The sequence below is a fragment of the Thamnophis elegans genome, chromosome 15 (genome assembly GCF_009769535.1).
Source record: "Thamnophis elegans isolate rThaEle1 chromosome 15, rThaEle1.pri, whole genome shotgun sequence".
Classification (NCBI taxonomy): Eukaryota; Metazoa; Chordata; class Lepidosauria; order Squamata; family Colubridae; genus Thamnophis; species Thamnophis elegans.
In genome coordinates this window covers 6110756-6126897 of record NC_045555.1, presented here as the reverse complement: position 1 = coordinate 6126897, position 16142 = coordinate 6110756, and the positions used below count along the sequence as shown (strand labels likewise).

At 48.0% G+C, this 16142-nt stretch overlaps 1 protein-coding gene across 1 annotated transcript in view; it reads left to right on the top strand.

Annotated features, from left to right (window-relative positions):
* The first annotated feature begins 9758 nt into the window (after positions 1-9758).
* CLSTN1 (calsyntenin 1) overlaps positions 9759-16142 on the top strand; it is a 59210-nt gene continuing 52826 nt past the window's right edge. Inside the window, exon 1 of the mRNA XM_032232200.1 lies at positions 9759-9836. Within this exon, the coding sequence (XP_032088091.1) occupies positions 9759-9836 (78 nt within the window). The remainder of the gene's footprint in view (positions 9837-16142) is intronic.

Below are 16142 nucleotides of genomic sequence, written 5' to 3'. Positions count from 1 at the left end.
TACCTTGTTTTTTTTTGTGCTCCTTGATAACAAAAACATGATTGTCTGGGCGTGGGGATGGGGGAAGAGGGCAGAAGACCTGGAGCCCAGTGGTGGGATTCAAATACCGTATTTTTCGGACTATAAGATGTACCGTTGTAGAAGATGCACCAAGATTTCAAAGAGGTAAGTAAGAAAAAAAGTTGTCCCCCCCCCCCACTCTCCAGGAGCACACTGCAGGCTTCAGCAGGGCTGGGGGAAGGCAAAAATGCCCCCGTCCTTGCAGAAAACGAGGCATTCTTCATAAAAACGGGGGCATTTTTTCCCTTCCCCCAGCCTCCAGAAGCACTTCAGCAGGCCCGTTTTTTGCCTATTATTTGCAAAAATGGGATATATTGGGGGGAGGGGCCCTTCGGGAGGCCAAAAATAGCTGTGTTCAGTGTATAAGGCGCACCAACATTTATACGGTCTTGGGGGGGAGGTGTGTCTCATACTCCAAAAAATGCAGTTAAGTTAAGAATTGGTTCTCTAACCTAATGACCAGCTGTGTAGGCATGGCTTGATGGTCATGTGACTGGGAGGGCGTGGCCAACTCAACGTCACATCGACGGCGCTTCTCCTTAGCTGTTAACAATGTAATAAGGGTTAACCGCAGAGGTGGTTTCTGTAAGCAGTGCAATAAAGATGAGGCTGGAAACAGCAGCAGAATGTTTCCTGCCTTCCTTACAGGATTAGCCCTGTAAAGTGGGGGGGGGAAACAATGAGATTTCTTCCAACAACTGGTTCTCCCAACTGCTTAGAAAGTTAACAACCGGTTGTCCCGAATAGGTGTGAACCGGCTGAATCCCACCAGCCTCACAAACATAGCAAAGGAAGGCGTAACCTTAGGTTGTGCTCTTGTGAGGATTGTCTGCGGAAGACACCACAATCACCTTTTAGATGTTGAACAGGCTAATGCAGGACTGTTAGCCTGCAACCCCTCATTGCTTGCTCCACGTTCATATGCGCACGTACACCTCTTGGGTTTTTTTCTCTCTCTGTGCTTTGCTCTGCCTCTTTTCTCATATTCTCCCCACAAAAGGCCCTCTTGGCTTCATCCCTCCCTACCTGGCAGCCAGCCAGCAATTTGCATTGTGAGATGAGAGTGCAGAGAAGAGCAAGAAAGGCGATTAGGGGACTGGAGGCCAAAAACAGGAAGAACGGTTGCAGGAACTGGGTATGTCTAGTGAGAAGAAGGACACGGGGTGATTGAGAGCAATGTCACAATGTTTGAGGGGCTGCTGTAAAGAAGCTATTCTCCAAAGCACCAGAAGGCAAGGCAAAAGAAGCAATGGATGGAAACGAATCAAGGAGAAAAGCAATCTGGAATTGAGAAACTTCCTAACAGAACAATTAACCAGTGGAACAGCTTTCCACCAGAAATTGTGGGTGTTCCATCCCTGGAGGTTTTTAAGAAGAGATTGGACAACCATTCATCTGAAATGGTGTAGGGTCTCCTGCTTGAACGGGATTGGTCTAGAAGACCTTTGGGGGTCCCTTCCAACTCCGTTGTCCTGTTAAGTCTTAACAAAGTTGGTTTGAAAAAGCTGGTGAAAACGAAACCCATTTTTTAAATTCTGCATCAGTCCATCGACTTTTAATTGAACGGGGTGAGAAACGGCTTAGTTTAGTTGGATCACCTCCTCCCTTTTCTCCTCATCCTCTGCCGCCTTGGAATGTTTTTGGGAAACCTTGATGTGTCTCCTATGCGACTGGATGCGGTTATATTTTCCTCTTGGTGAAAAGAAAAGACTAGGGGTGACATGATAGCAGTGTTCCAATATCTCAGGGGTTGTCCCAAAGAAGAGGGAGTCAAGCTTATTCTCCAAAGCACCTGAGGGCAGGTCAAGAAGCAATGGGAGGAAACTAATCAAGGAGAGAAGCAACTTAGAACTAAGGAGAAATTCTCTGACAGTGAGGAAAGTTAATCAGTGGAACAACCTGCCTCCAGGAGTTGTGAATGCTCCACCACTGGAAGTCTTTAAGAAGATGTTGGATAACCATTTGTCTGAAGTGGTGTAGGGTTGCCTGCCTGAGCAGGGGGTTGGACTAGAAGACCTCCAAGGTCCCTTCCAACTCTCATTCTGTTCTATGCTTCCTCAAAAGCTTTTGGGCTCCTCCCTTTTGCATCATCAGGCCATAAACTAATAAGAGCAACATCTCAAGCTTCCCTTATTTTAAACTCCCTACTTGCTGCACCCCAAGACTGATCCACGTGATCCCTTGATACCAAAGGGGGGGTGGAATTATCAGTGGGTCCATCTTTTCATACAGCATAATCAAGAGTGGGAGAGGGGATCTTTGCAATGGTGCTTGGCTTTCATTTGTTTTGTTTCCCTCCTACCCCTGATTTTATAACACTGGAATTTCTAAACGCTGCAGCATTTTTATAAGCTTACCCTTTTTTTGCCTAGGCTAGAGAATAGATCCTAATTTAACTAGACAGCCTTTTAAAACCTCGGCATCAGATTCACCCATCGCCTTTTGGAGATCTTGGGAGTGTGTTTCTCCTCATCCCACAATTTCCTCTAGCCTTGATTTGACTTTTTGCTCGTTTGAAATGGTGTTTTCTCTCTCTCTCTCTCTCCCATGGATTTGTATCATTCATCTTCCAGTTTTGGGACCATCAGCAATTGGCAGAGAGCCACGTTGTCTGAACAAGATGCTTCTAATAAAGAAAAACGTGCAGCTCGGGGTTGAAATGAGGGCTCCTTGGTGGCCTCTGAGCTTGGCAGTTTCCTTGCAGATGTTTCATTACCCAGCTAGGTAACACCATCAGTGCTAGAAGGGGGAGGGGTTGTGATGAAAAGGAAGAGGATGGAGGGGAAGGGAGTAGTAGTAGTACACTGATAATGTTGATTGGTTTGGGTAATGAAACGTCTGCAAGAAAACCGCCAAGCTCAGAAATCAAGAAGGACCTCACTGTCCTCTTCCTCCTCCTCCCCTGGGCAGACCTCGCTCCCTTCTAGTGCTGATGATATTACCTAGTTGTCAGGTTTCCAAATAGCATCCAAAATTAAATCCGAGTCCGAGGCAAAGGATTCCTCAACGTTCCAATTTAGGAAGAGAGCCACGTTGGCACATCTGGGAAAACCCGAATCCGAAAGCTTCCCGGTTTTCCCCACCCAGTTGAAAGTTCAAGCTCTTGCCCCCCCCCCCTCACCCACAAGTCCATCCCATGGTCCAATCTCCCACAGCCACACTGGCAGTTCCACCCACCCAATTCCACTCAAGTGCAGAGACAAAAAGATGACCTTAGATTTCTAGAAAGACATTTGTTATGGCTACATATCGTCTAACCCCGTACAATCCCCTCGTATTTTCCCACCATAGAAAAGGCATAGTAGAATAATAGAAAGTGTGGCAGACCTAAGATCCAAAAGGAAAGATGGCTGACACTCCTTGGGTGATGAAACATCTGCAAGAAAACCAGCAAGTTCCCTTGGTTCTTTCCCCCCTCCCTAACATTTGCAGGGGGGGGGCGACATCCAAAAATGTTGCATGCGGAATGCTTCTTTGCAAGAGGCACCCCCCCCCAAGCCACGCACCCTTGTTCCTCACTGCATAAAGTAATATTCGCAGTCAACCCAAAGGGATGAATTCTCATTAAACCATTCAGGTTTCCCTTTGCCTTGGCACTCCTCTTCCCCCAGCCCAAGACAAAGATTAATATCAGTGATGGCTAACCTTTTTGGTGCGGAGTGCCCCAAAGCTAGTGTTAGGTAAGCTCCCCGTAGGGAGAGCGAGTGCGTTCAGAGAAGCGTTGTGAGAGTTGTGTTGGAGAACACGCAAACCAGCATACAGAGAGACTGCAGTTTAAATAGGTTTTTACTTTCGTGGAAATAGAGGTATCAGAGTCCATCAAACAGTCCAAGTCGTACACGGATAAGACAGTCAGTCATCAACGTCTTTCGGTTAAGGGATAATCCAAATAACATAGTCCAGTATCATACAATCAGTTCGGTACTCAAAGTTTGCTAGCAGTTTCAAAACTTACAATAGCTCATGGCACTTCCAAAAACACTCCGATCAGATCAGCCCAGCGTCTAACAAACAGAGAGCTACTGTAACAGTCATTCTGGCTCCCTCTTATGGCCGATTGAGGAAACAGCAAGAAATCACATTTTACAGTATGATTTAAAGAAACAGGTACAACATCGTTACATGATTTATATATTGCCAACCCAACCGTTAGATCATATTCCTAACGTTGAGGGTGTGCAAAACCCCAAAATGCAATGTGAGTACCCCCCCCTGTGCGTGCACCCCTGCCCCCCCACATGCACCCCCCCTTAATTTTGGCTTCCAGGTTGGTGCAGGACGCCTTGCAGGCCCAAAATGGGGTGGGGGGGCATGCATGCAACCCCCCTCCAAATGCAATGGGAGTGCCCCCTGCACATTCAGCCCCCCTACATGCACAGCACAGATCCGATGTCCAGCTGGAGGTGCGCACGCATGAGATGTGGTGCTGGGCTGGGACGACAGCTGGCATGACAGCAGAGCGGGCTCGGCATGCCACCCGTGGCATGCGTGCCATAGGTTCACCATCACAGATTTATATCCTGCAAGTGGTCAGCTTTCTCCCAAGCCTTTCAATATGAGCTATGGAGGGTGCAGTTTGTGCCCGTCAAGGATCAACCACAGGGAGCCTTTTCCCCATGCCAGTCGTCATCTTCCCATCCCCAAAGGGCACCTTCCCTGGCCTAGGTGGATTCCTTTGAAACCCCTCACCCGCCCACCCCCATCTCCACACATTGCGTGTGTCGCTTGCCAGATGTTTTCAGGGCTGCAAATTAAGCCAAGCTGCCATTTCCAAAGGGGTCTCGTCTTGACGGGTGGGCGAGAAAGATTTGTTTCTCCGCTCTCTTGCGCTGTTCTCCCACATTAGCTTGGCCGGGAGCCAATTCCTTAAAAGGAACCAGATCGAACAATCCCAGATGGTGTTTTTCTAGGCAGCGCGATGCCGGATTTTGGCTGGCCGTTTTCCCTTCCTCCTCCTTCTCCTCCTCCTGCAATGCCATTTTATTCACCTGACAGGCGTTCATTTCTGTTTCTCCCTTGGGAAGATATCTTTCTGTTCCCCTTAAAGGATGATGCACTTCTGATGCACTCAAACAAAACTGGGGAGGGGAAAAACAGGACACTAAGTTCTTCCAATAAATCAAGATTATTTGACGGTTTAATCCATGTTCCTCCTACGAATATTTGTAGCTCAGGGTTGATGTGAGGGGTCCTTGGTGCTCTTGAGCTTGGCTGTTTTCTTGCCAGGCGTTTCATTACCCAGCTACGTAACATCATCAGTACTAGAAGGGAGTGGGGTTTGCAGAGAGGAGGAGAACTATGGGGTCCTTGGTGCTCTCTGAGCTTGGAGGTTTTCTCGCAGACATTTCATTACCCAGATAGGCAACATCATCAGGGCTCAATTTGGAGCGCCAAGGAGCCTAGTTCGAGATTCTTTCACACGGATCATTTCATTTCATCGGGATCCAGAATCTAGAGCAGTGGGCTGGTTTTTGTGGCCGAAAGGAGCATTCATCTAACTATGATTTCAATTTCATTGCAATTAAATCAAGCCTGCAAATACAATAACTGTTGTGGCCCGCCAGCAGAGCTGGCCGCAGATTCGGACAGTAAGGAAGTTGGGGAGGAAGATGGGCCAGTCCTAGAGTCTGGGGAAGGCTCTGATGAGGGCTCTGTGTCGGAGGCAGAAAGGGGGCCAGGGCCATCCAACAGTTATCAGCTGCCTTCGTAGTTGGACATCAATGAGGCAGATGAACAGCTGGAGCCTGTTCCCAGTGTGCGCATGCACAGAGTTGCCAGACAAAGGGAACAGCTAAAGAACAAGGGTCAACTTGGGAGTGAGGCCACAGGTAGACGATGAACAGCCCCTCCCAGGGGAAATCAAAGAGGAGCAAAAGGGGAGTGGAGTTTGCAGGAGACCATTAGTTCACTTAATTGGTTCATGCCTCTCCGAGACTCCTTGCCAAGTTCTGCAGATATCAGCCTGGCAGCTCTCCAAGCCAGATAAGGTCGGTGACTGTCAATCCTCCCTGGAAAGACTTTGCTGGATGTGAAAGTGCAGAATTCACAGTCAATTAATAAAAGGGGTTTTTTTTAGTCGCAACAAGGAGTTTGCTTCATGCTCTCAGGACAACGACGACTCCCCACGGAAGGTCTGTGGTTCAAATTGTCGCTTCACAGGATGATGGTGTGTTGATGGTGTTTTGTGCAAAGGACAAGGGGATTCACCAATCACTGCTTTTTTAAAAAAACATTTTTTTTACATAGTTTTACGGTGAATTCTTCGTTTCTCTCTGCAAGGAGAAAGCGCCTTGTTGAGGCCTTGTAGCATTCCTTCATTAATCATAATGCTACGCCCGGATCCCCTGTGGCTGTGGCAGTGCCGAACCTCCTCCTGGAGAAATAACAAGGAAGGCGAGGCAGGTTGAAGAATGGAGAGCAAAGGGCTATAATTGTACTAATAAGCCTCCGAGCAAAGGAGGCAATTAATATGCCATCGGAATAAAAGGCGCATAAAGCTAATAATAGAGGCGAATGGCAGGCTCAGTCCTGGGCTGTAGGATGGCGTCGCCCTGTTGTTTATGCTTTTTGCCAAATTAACAGCAGGGAATAAATTCACACCCACAACTGAGTAAATGTCCTCTCCAGGCAGAGCTTTGGAGGGGAAAGGCAAGATGTTTGAGCGGTGGGTCTGGTTTCCCACCAGGTTAAGCATCGTGAGAACACCCTTCTCCTAGAACAGGGGTCAGCAAACTGTGGCTCTGGAGCCGCATGTGGCCTTTTCATCCCTCTGCTGTGGCTCCCTGTTGCTAGTCGGCCCCACAATTTTGAGAGCAGCTTCCGGTTTGGGGGAGGGGGGAAGCAGGGTGCGCCAAAAGGAGACTCTATGGCAAGGGGCGGGTTTTCTAGTCAGCTCCACAATTGATAGGGCTTTCGGTTAGGATAGGTAGAGGAAAAAGGACGCCGCGCTAGGAGGAGACTCTATGGTGGGGAAACCAGACTTCCGGTCGGCTCTAGAATTGAACGGGGGGCCTCCAGTTAGGACCTTTGTGGCTCTTTGAGTATTTAAGTTTGTTGACCCCTGTCCTAGAAGAATTAAATGTTTTAGAAAAGATTTTTAAAAAGGCAAAATATATTCTCCCTAAAAGAGAAAGAGGAATCTTAAGGGAGACAGAAACTCAGAGCTTCGGCTCCCTGCCCCCCCTCCCCTCCCCAGCAGATATTTGGTGCCCATTGAGAAGGACTGGGCCAGCCTATCTACAAGACAATTAGACCTTCAGCTTCAGGGTGATGGAATGAAGATATGACCCTCAAAGACATTATAAGATTATCTAGCACAAGGGTCGGCAACCTTAAACACTCAAAGAGCCACAAAGGTCCTAACCAGAAGCCCCCACCATTCAATTCTGGAGCCGACCGGAAGTACAGTTCCTCCACCACCATAGAGTCTCCTCCTAGCGCAGCATCCCTTTTCCTCTGCCAACCGGAAGTCCGGTTCCCCTACCACCATAGAGTCTCCTAGCGCAGCATCTCTTTTCCTCTGCCAACTGGAAGTCCGGTTCCCCTACCACCATAGAGTCTCTTCCTAGCGCAGCATCCTTTTTCCTCTACCTGCCCCAACCGAAAGCCCTATCAATTGTGAAGTCGACTTATCGTGCCTACGTTAGCGCCATATGCACAGGCTGCATGCAAGCAGATGCCACAGAGAGTACACAGAGGTGGCTCAGTGGCTAAGATGCTGAGCTCGTCAATCAGAAAACGTTGGCAGTTTGAATCCCTAGCCCGCGTAATGGAGTGAGCTCCCGTGACTTGTCCCAGCTTCTGCCAACCTAGCAGTTAGAAAGCATGTAAAAATGCAAGTAGAAAAATAGGAGCCACCTTTGGTGGGAAGGGAACAGTGCTCTCCGTGCGCCTTTGGCGTTGAGTCATGCCAGCCACATGACCACAGAGACGTCTTCGGACAGCGCTGGCTCTTCGGCTTTGAAACGGAGATGAGAACCGCCCGCTAGAATCAGGAACGACTAGCACATATGTGCGAGGGGAAACTTTACCTTTAAAGGGAGCCTTATTTCCCTCAGTCTTCTTTCTTGACTAGGGGGTTGGACTAGAAGACCTCCAAAACCTTCCAACTGTGTTATTCTGTTAACCAAGGTTTCAGCAGTACCCATGAGGACTAGTACCTTACTGCTGATGTTTCTAAAAGAGACTGTAGGATATCTCGCTCTCTGCCGATTGTTCCTTTCGGTCCTTAAGTAGTTTTGCAGTCGGCAACACAAGTTAGGTTCCTCAGTGGAGGGGGGAAAAAAAACCCCAAGGTCAAGTTGCGTTTAGAGATGCTGTTTCTTAATCAAACGCACATACCACCATCTACATCCAGAGGCATTTTCTCTCTTTATTGTCGCACTCTGATCGAATTTTCTGCTGCTGCTTTCCTTTCATGGGAGAACTATCAGCCTTTCCGCCTGATAGCTGAGAATTCCTGCCTCTCCAAAATGTCAAGGGAAAGTATTTGGTGCTTTTTCCATTTGTCTGCATCCTCTTCAGAGATAATCTGGAGAGGGAGGGAGGGAGAGAGGGAGGGAGGGGAGAAAGAGACACATAGAGGAGAGGGGGGAGGGAGAAGAAAGAGAAAGAGACACAGAAGGGGAGAGAGAGAAAAGACATACACAGAGGGAAGGAGGGAGAGAGAGAAAGAGAGAAAGACACAGAGAGATGGGGAGGGACAGAGAGAGAGAGAAAGAGAGACAGAGAGGGAGGGAGAGAGAGAAAGAGTGAGAAAGAGACAGAGGGAGAGGAAGAGAGAGACAGAGAGAGAGACAGAGAGAGGGAAGGAGGGAGAGAGAGAAAGAGAGAGAAAGAGTGAAAAAGAGACACAGAGACAGAGGGGGGAGAGAGAAAGAAAGAAAAAGAAACACATGGAGAGAGGGAGGGAGAAAGAGAGAGAGAAAGAGACACAGAGAGAGATGGAGGGAGAGAGAGAAAGAGAGAAAGAGACACAGAGAGAGATGGAGGGAGAGAGAGAAAGAGAGAAAGACACAGAGAGAGGGAGGGAGGGAGAGATGATACCGGGGTACCCCAAATATAGGAATGTAACAGGAGGAACTGTGAGAGATCAAAGCCCTAAAATCTGCCTTTGCAACCCAATAATTCAAAATAGCCAAGATCTTTTCAGTCTAGTTGCTAACTAAATTGCCCCTAAATATAAAAACTGCTCAGTTGATGCCCGCCCTCCCAACTCCTCTAATTTGTACAGCATCCAAATCAGAATAGAGCTGGAAGGGACCCTGGAGGTCTTCTAGTCCAACCCTCTGCTCAAGCAGGAGACCCTACGGAATTCCGGACAAATGCCAGTTCTGTCTCTTCTTAAAAACCTCCAGTGATAAAACACTCACAACTTCTGGAGGTAAGCTGTCCCCATGGTAGGAAATTTCTCCTTAGTTCTAAGTTGCTTCTCTCGATTAGTTTCCATCCGTTGTTTCTTGTTCTGTTCTGGCCAGAGGTGGGTTCCTACTAGTTCGGACTGGTTCAGCCAAGTAAGTAATAACAACTCGGCTGCCCACACAACTGAACTGGTTCTATTGTTGGCGCCATCTTTTTTTGTTTCTTACATTCTCCATTGCAGAAATGTAATTTTTCCCTGTTTTCTTACGCTCAGCGTATGTGCAGGCCTTTTAGGTGTAAATGCACATGCGTGTGGAGCGCATGTTTCGCTTTTACACATGCAAAAGGTTTTGCACACCGAACACACCGGCAGTAACGCTGGTATGAACTCACCCCCTGCTTCTGGTGTTTGGAAGGTAAGTTGACCCCCTCTTCTTTGTGGCAGCCGTTCAAATACTGGAATACTGCTGGAATACTGCTCGTATTTGTATCGAGCCGAGGTGGCGCAGTGGTTAGGGTGCAGTACTGCAGGCCACTTCAGCTGACTGTTATTTGCAGTTCAAGCGGTTCAAATCTCACCGGCTCAAGGCTGACTCAGCCTTCCATCCTTCCGAGGTGGGTAAAATGAGGACCCAGACTGTGGGGGCAATATGCTGACTCTGTAAACCGCTTAGAGAGGGCTGAAAGCCCTATGAAGCAGTATATAAGTCTAACTGCTATTGCTATTTGCGAGATCCTGTGTGATGGAGAAGCCAAGGAAGCTGAGCAAGCTCGCTGCTTTAACTTCTGGCCTATGTAAACTTCCCATTTTGAAGGTGGCCTGTTCTGACCCCCCCCCCCTCGTTCCACACCAAGCACACTCCGAGTCAAAGAGAAGTTATGGCATTTATTTAACATACAGACAGGTCCTTGGCAGCAAACCGGCACAGAGAAGCGTGGGCAGCAATAACCACAGATAAGGCTTGGCAGCAAACCAGCTTGCCAAGCTCACAGTAATGTCCTCCGACATTCAATCCTGCGTTGATGTCTGCAAAGAGGGGCGTGTGCACAAGCAGTCGTTTTATAGTCTGGAGAGGAGCCTAATGACCACCAGCTGAGTGCAATTACCTCCTGTAACTGGGCAACTGTTCCTGACGCCTAGTAGCTCTTCGATGGCATGCATCCAGGAACAACTCACTGCTGGACTCAGGCTCACTCTCCCTTGTCGCCTCCTCACTGGTCCAAGACTCAGGCGCCTCCTGGTGGCCAACCAGCCTCTCTGCGCCCTGCTCTGCGCCCTGCTCGGAACCCTGTCCAGGGTCCTCCATATCCTCCAGAGCCGACTCATAGGACCCCTCGCTGTCAGAGTTTGGTGGCAGCTCCAACGGCTCCTGCTGGGCCACAACAGTCACCCAACAATTCAGAACCAACATGGTGAAAGGGAATGTAGGAAGTTATCACTCAGCCCTCTCCCAGAAAAAATGAAATTATCCTAGGAAATATTGAAAAGGTAGAATATTTCTCTGGATGTGAAAAGGAAGGAACATGTTTTAAAAGACAGAATAGCTGCCTGCAGCTTCCTACCCACCCCCTTTGTCAATGAGCCATTAAAGCCTGAGCTAGTCCACTTTACATAATAAAGAGTTCTCCCCTTCAGCTCCAGAGTAATGGGATTAAGGCATGATAAATTCTCGCCACATGGCATCTGAGAACTCAACCAAACCTGGATTCAAAACGCAGCCTAGAGAGTTGCTCCTGCATGGGCCCATGGGAGTCTGACAACCAATCAGAATAAAAGCTCAAAGGCCAAAGAGGGCCTCTTCCTCCCTTCCTTCTCTTCTCCACCAACATTGAAGCATGTGATCGCCTTTTCTGTTCAGGACTCAAGCCATGTGGTCCTGTCCACCATTAAAACCATCTTTCCAAGCAGCCTCCATGTCTCCAGTGTCTTTTTCCCCACTTGGAGCAGAACCCAGAAGGACATTTTTTCCAACAGGAGCTTCCATGTCCAAGAGCAATATACCACTGCAGAGCAAGAGAGAAGATTCCCAGTGGCTGTCCTTCAACACCCACACCCCGAAAGGCTGACTTTGTTTCCCCGGTGGCTTATCCTTTTGTAAACACACCTGGGTTTTCCGAAGGCCTGTGTTGGAAGAATAATTTGGGGTTCTAACTGAAGCCGGGGGTTGCACACAAATAAATAAAAATGAGTTAAATTTGAAAAAAAAAGAGAAATATTTATTCCTAAAAGCAAAACAGTTTGGTTTTAGGGGCAGCTGGAGAGAAATGGGGTACAGTGGCAAACTTGTATAGAGGGAAACTTTCTGGGGTGTGGAAGTATCTACGTGCTGAGGTGCATGGGTGTGTGTATTTTTGTAAACATACAGTTCAGCTAAGAGACTTAATTAAGTCTATTAGCATTTGCAGACCTTATCATCTGATATGTGGATTAGGTCTGGGTAACATTTTGTGGTTTGAGGAAGTCTGTAATTTGATTAACTTGGAGACATGGATTTTAGACCATCTATCTATATCTGTCTTATTCTATCTATCTATCTATCTATCTATCTATCTATCTATCTATCTATCTATATCTATCTATCTATCTATCTATGGCTATGTGTGTGTGTCTATGTTCCAGCATAACTCTGGAGAGCCCAGAGCAATTCCAACCAAACATGGTACACAGATGACTTTAGTCTCTGGAAACAAATACTGTGCGGGTAAGATGCCCCTAACACCCCTTAGGGTGTGTGTTCTGTTAAGATACAGCCTGTTGTGCCTTAAAACGGCTTCTACTGTGCAGGACAGTGGAGTTGCCATGGTAACGGTTTCACAGTACTCCACAAGGGGGCTCCCTCTGGTAAGGGGGAAAATCCAACATTAGGAATTACGTTTGGTATGGACATTTTCCCCAGAGGTGGGTTGTGGTAGTGGCAGGGGGGGGGGGGAGGAGGCTCCACCCACCCACACGGACACTTCTGTGCATGCTCGCGCACAAGAACGAGCAAAACGGTAGTAAACCAGTTAGGAACACACCACTGATTTTCCCCCTATAAATAAATACCCCGGGCAACGCCCGGTTATCGGCTAGATGTTAATATTTTAAGGGACGATGGAAACAATATAGATAATAAATATATATTTGGATATAAAATGTCTCACATGGGCTGCCCCAAAGAGGTTGCCACGCCTTTATTTAACCAATATTATCTGCCGTCCATCCCCACTTCATCCAGGACAGCATGCCCAAGGGTGCCCCCAAAATGATCCACCCACTCTCCCCACTGCCCCTGTCTGGTCATAAACTTTTCTCTCTCTCTCTCTTAACAAAAGGGATTTTTTTTCCCTGGAGGCAAAGAGATGCAAGTTTTGGAAAGGCCGTCCACAGGAAATGATCAATCCCATCGATTCCCCCCCTCCCTCTTCATGTTAAAAACAGCCCAGCCTGGGGGGACATCGCCCTCCCCTTGGCGCAAAGCAGGCCCACGTGACCGATTTAAAAATAAAACTCAAGCTGGAAACAATAACACCCCAGAGGCTTCCTAAGCGTATTCTGTCTTGTGTCTTTTCCGATTTTGCAAAAGGCAGCCGACGGATTCTGAGTCTGCCTTCCGGTGGGATGGGGTGGGAAGCCATCAAAAAATCCTGCAAAACCCCCAATTGTGGCAGCAGCTCCTTTGCCCAATTCATCTGCTGGATGGGATGGGGGTCTACCCTAATTTAGCCCCAATCGTCTTCCTGGGTTGGACTTCCTTAAAGCCCCCCCCCCACTATTGAAAAGCTGCTACTGGCAAGGCTGCAGATTCTTCCATTATTAATATGATTACCTTTTTATGCAATCCAACGCCTTTTTTTTCCCCCTTGGCTTTTGATGGGCTCAGCTTCGCAAGGAAAAAAAATGCTAAGTGGCTTTAAGGGTTAATGTTATTTTATACACACACACAAAAACAAAACCTGCAGACACAAAATAGACAGAGGTGGGGGACGGGGCAGCTTCAGAAGATATTCAGAAAGACTTGAACTGCGTACTAGGATAGGAAGGCTTTCAAATTTTATTATTCTCTGAAGGACAATCGAAAAACATGAGAAATAATCAAGGCATTTTACAATGTGAATCACCGGTGTCCAATATTTCTTGCCCTTGAAGAGCGTTCAAAGACTTCAGTTAGTCCAGAATGCAGCCGCGCGAGCGATTGTGGGTGCACCTAGGTACACCCACGTTACACCTATCCTCCACGAGCTGCACTGTCTGCCCATTGGTCTCCGGACACGCTTCAAGGTGCTAGTCGTTACTTTTAAAGCCCTGCATGGCATTGGACCTGGTCACCTGAGAGACCGCCTCCTGCCAATTACCTCCCAAAGACCGATTCGATCGCACAGACTAGGCCTTCTCCGGATTCCATCTGCCAGCCAATGCGGGCTGGCGACTCCCCGGGGGAGAGCCTTCTCTGTTGCAGCTCTGGCCCTCTGGAACGACCTCCCCGTTGAGATCCGGACCCTTACTACCCTCACGGCCTTCCGTAAAGCTACTAAGTCCTGGCTGTTCCGGCAGGCCTGGGGCTGTTGAAGTATCCAGCCCCACTTTAATTGTGAATGTTGTTGTATTTTAAATTTTGTATTGTCTTATTTATCCCCCTTCCCCTTTTTATTGTAAGCCGCCCGGAGTCCTTCGGGAGTGGGTGGCATACAAAACTAATAAACTAAACTAAACTAAACTTCTGTTGTGGCCCGCCAGCAGCCAGCAGAGCTGGTAGTAGATTCGGAGACTGAGGAGGTTGGGGAGGAACATGGGCCAGTGCTGGAGGCTAGGGAAGGCTCGGATGAAGGCTCTGTGTCGGAGGCAGAGAGGGGGCCAAGGCCATCTGGCAGTTATCAGCTGCCTTTGGAGCTAAGCAGCAGTCAGGCAGAGGAACAGCAGGAGCCTGTTCCCAGTGTGCGCATGCGCAGAGCTGCCAGAAGAAAAGAACAGCTCAGAAATCAGGATCAACTTGGGAGTAAAGCCACAAATGGACAGTGAATGGCCCCTCCCATAGGAAATAAAAGGAGTGAAAGGGGAGTGGGCTTTTACAAGAAACAATTTATTCGTTCGTTCCAGGGGTGGGTTTCTCGCCCCGTTCCAACCGGTTCTGTTGGAACAGGGCCAGCGGCGTCCTCGAGCACGCGCGCGGCGCACGCATGCGTACTAGCATCTGTGCGATGCTCCAGCTGCTCCTGGAGGATCGCGCAGGCGCTGTATGCGTCCTGCACATGCGCGGAAGCGCAGAACTCGTCAAAACCGGGTAAGGAGTGCGGGCAGGCGGGTGGGCCAGTCGCTGTTCCCGGAAGTTACTTACTTCCGGGTTCGCCGACCAACCGGTTCACATGGACCGCCACGAACCGGTTGAAACCCACCCCTGGTTCGTTCGTTCATTCATTTCAGGAGTGTGGAGATCTGTCCCTGAATCTCAGAGACTCTGTGCACAGTACTACATTTGGGAAAATATTGACATGGCAGCTTTCCAAGCTAGATAAGGTTTGTGGTCATAAATGCACCTTTGAAAGACTGTTTGCCAGCCCTTGGCTGAAGGCAAAGGAGAGGAATTCACATTCATTTAATAAAAGGGGTTTTATCGGGACCAGGAATTTGCTTCGTGCTTTTTGGGGAAGCCTAAGTCAGAGCAGCCTCAGTCTTCCAAGCTTTCGGAGTCGTGCTGGAATCTATCCCAGGGATCTTCTCTTTAGCAGAATGTACTAAAAGTTAACATTTCCCGAGGACTGGCTCCAGTGTCAATCTGAAAGCTTGGAAGATTAAACTTCTGGTTCTGGTGAACGACCCAGGTTGCAAATTTTTAATGCTTGGGAAACACTTGAGTTTTGTCAGAAGCACCGAAAGACAATTCACATTGGTGATTTGCTTAACAACCCTGGTTATAAAATCAGACACAACTCACTTAACGGCCGCTTCGTTTAGCCACAGGCATTCCGATCGGCCGTCTCTTATGCCGTCACTAAAGAAAGGACCACAGACAGTCAGTCACCGCAAACATGTCAAGAACCCAGGAAGTTTTGGAGCACTGCCTGTTATCTCCCCGGATTTCAAACCCGAACATTTAACATTCTTTCCCTCCCGCCTACTCTTTGTGTATTGTTCTTTGTGTCTCGCCTCCACCTTGACCAAATCCTGGAGAATTTGCCCCAATTGCAAATTCCACCTACTTGTTATTTGTCATTTATTTCGGCATTTGACCTCAGGGGTTAAAAGAAAAAAGAAAAAAAAAAGAATAGAATAGAATAGCAGAGTTGGAAGGGACCTTGGAGGTCTCCTAGTCCAACCCCCTGCCTAGATAGGAAATCCTACACCACTTCAGACAAAGCGTTATCCAACATCTTAAAAACGTCCAGTGTTGGAGCATTCACAACTTCTGGAGGCAAGTTGTTCCACTTATTAATTATCCTCACTGTCAGAGAATTTCTCTTTAGTTCTAAATTTCGAGTTCGAGTTGAATAAATTTATATGCCGCTCAATCCCGAAGGACTCCGGGCGGCTTACATAAAAACAATAAAAGGAATACTAAAAAGTTTAAAAAGTAGAAGACAAGACAAGTTAAAAGAGAAGTTAAAAGTTGCTTTTCTCCTTGATTAGTTTCCACCCATTTTGCTTCTTGTTCTACCCTCAGGTGCCTTGGAGAATAGCTTGACTCCCTCCCAGGCCTGGGGCTAAAGAATCGTTGCCCCTATCTCGAATGGTATGATTGTTGTGC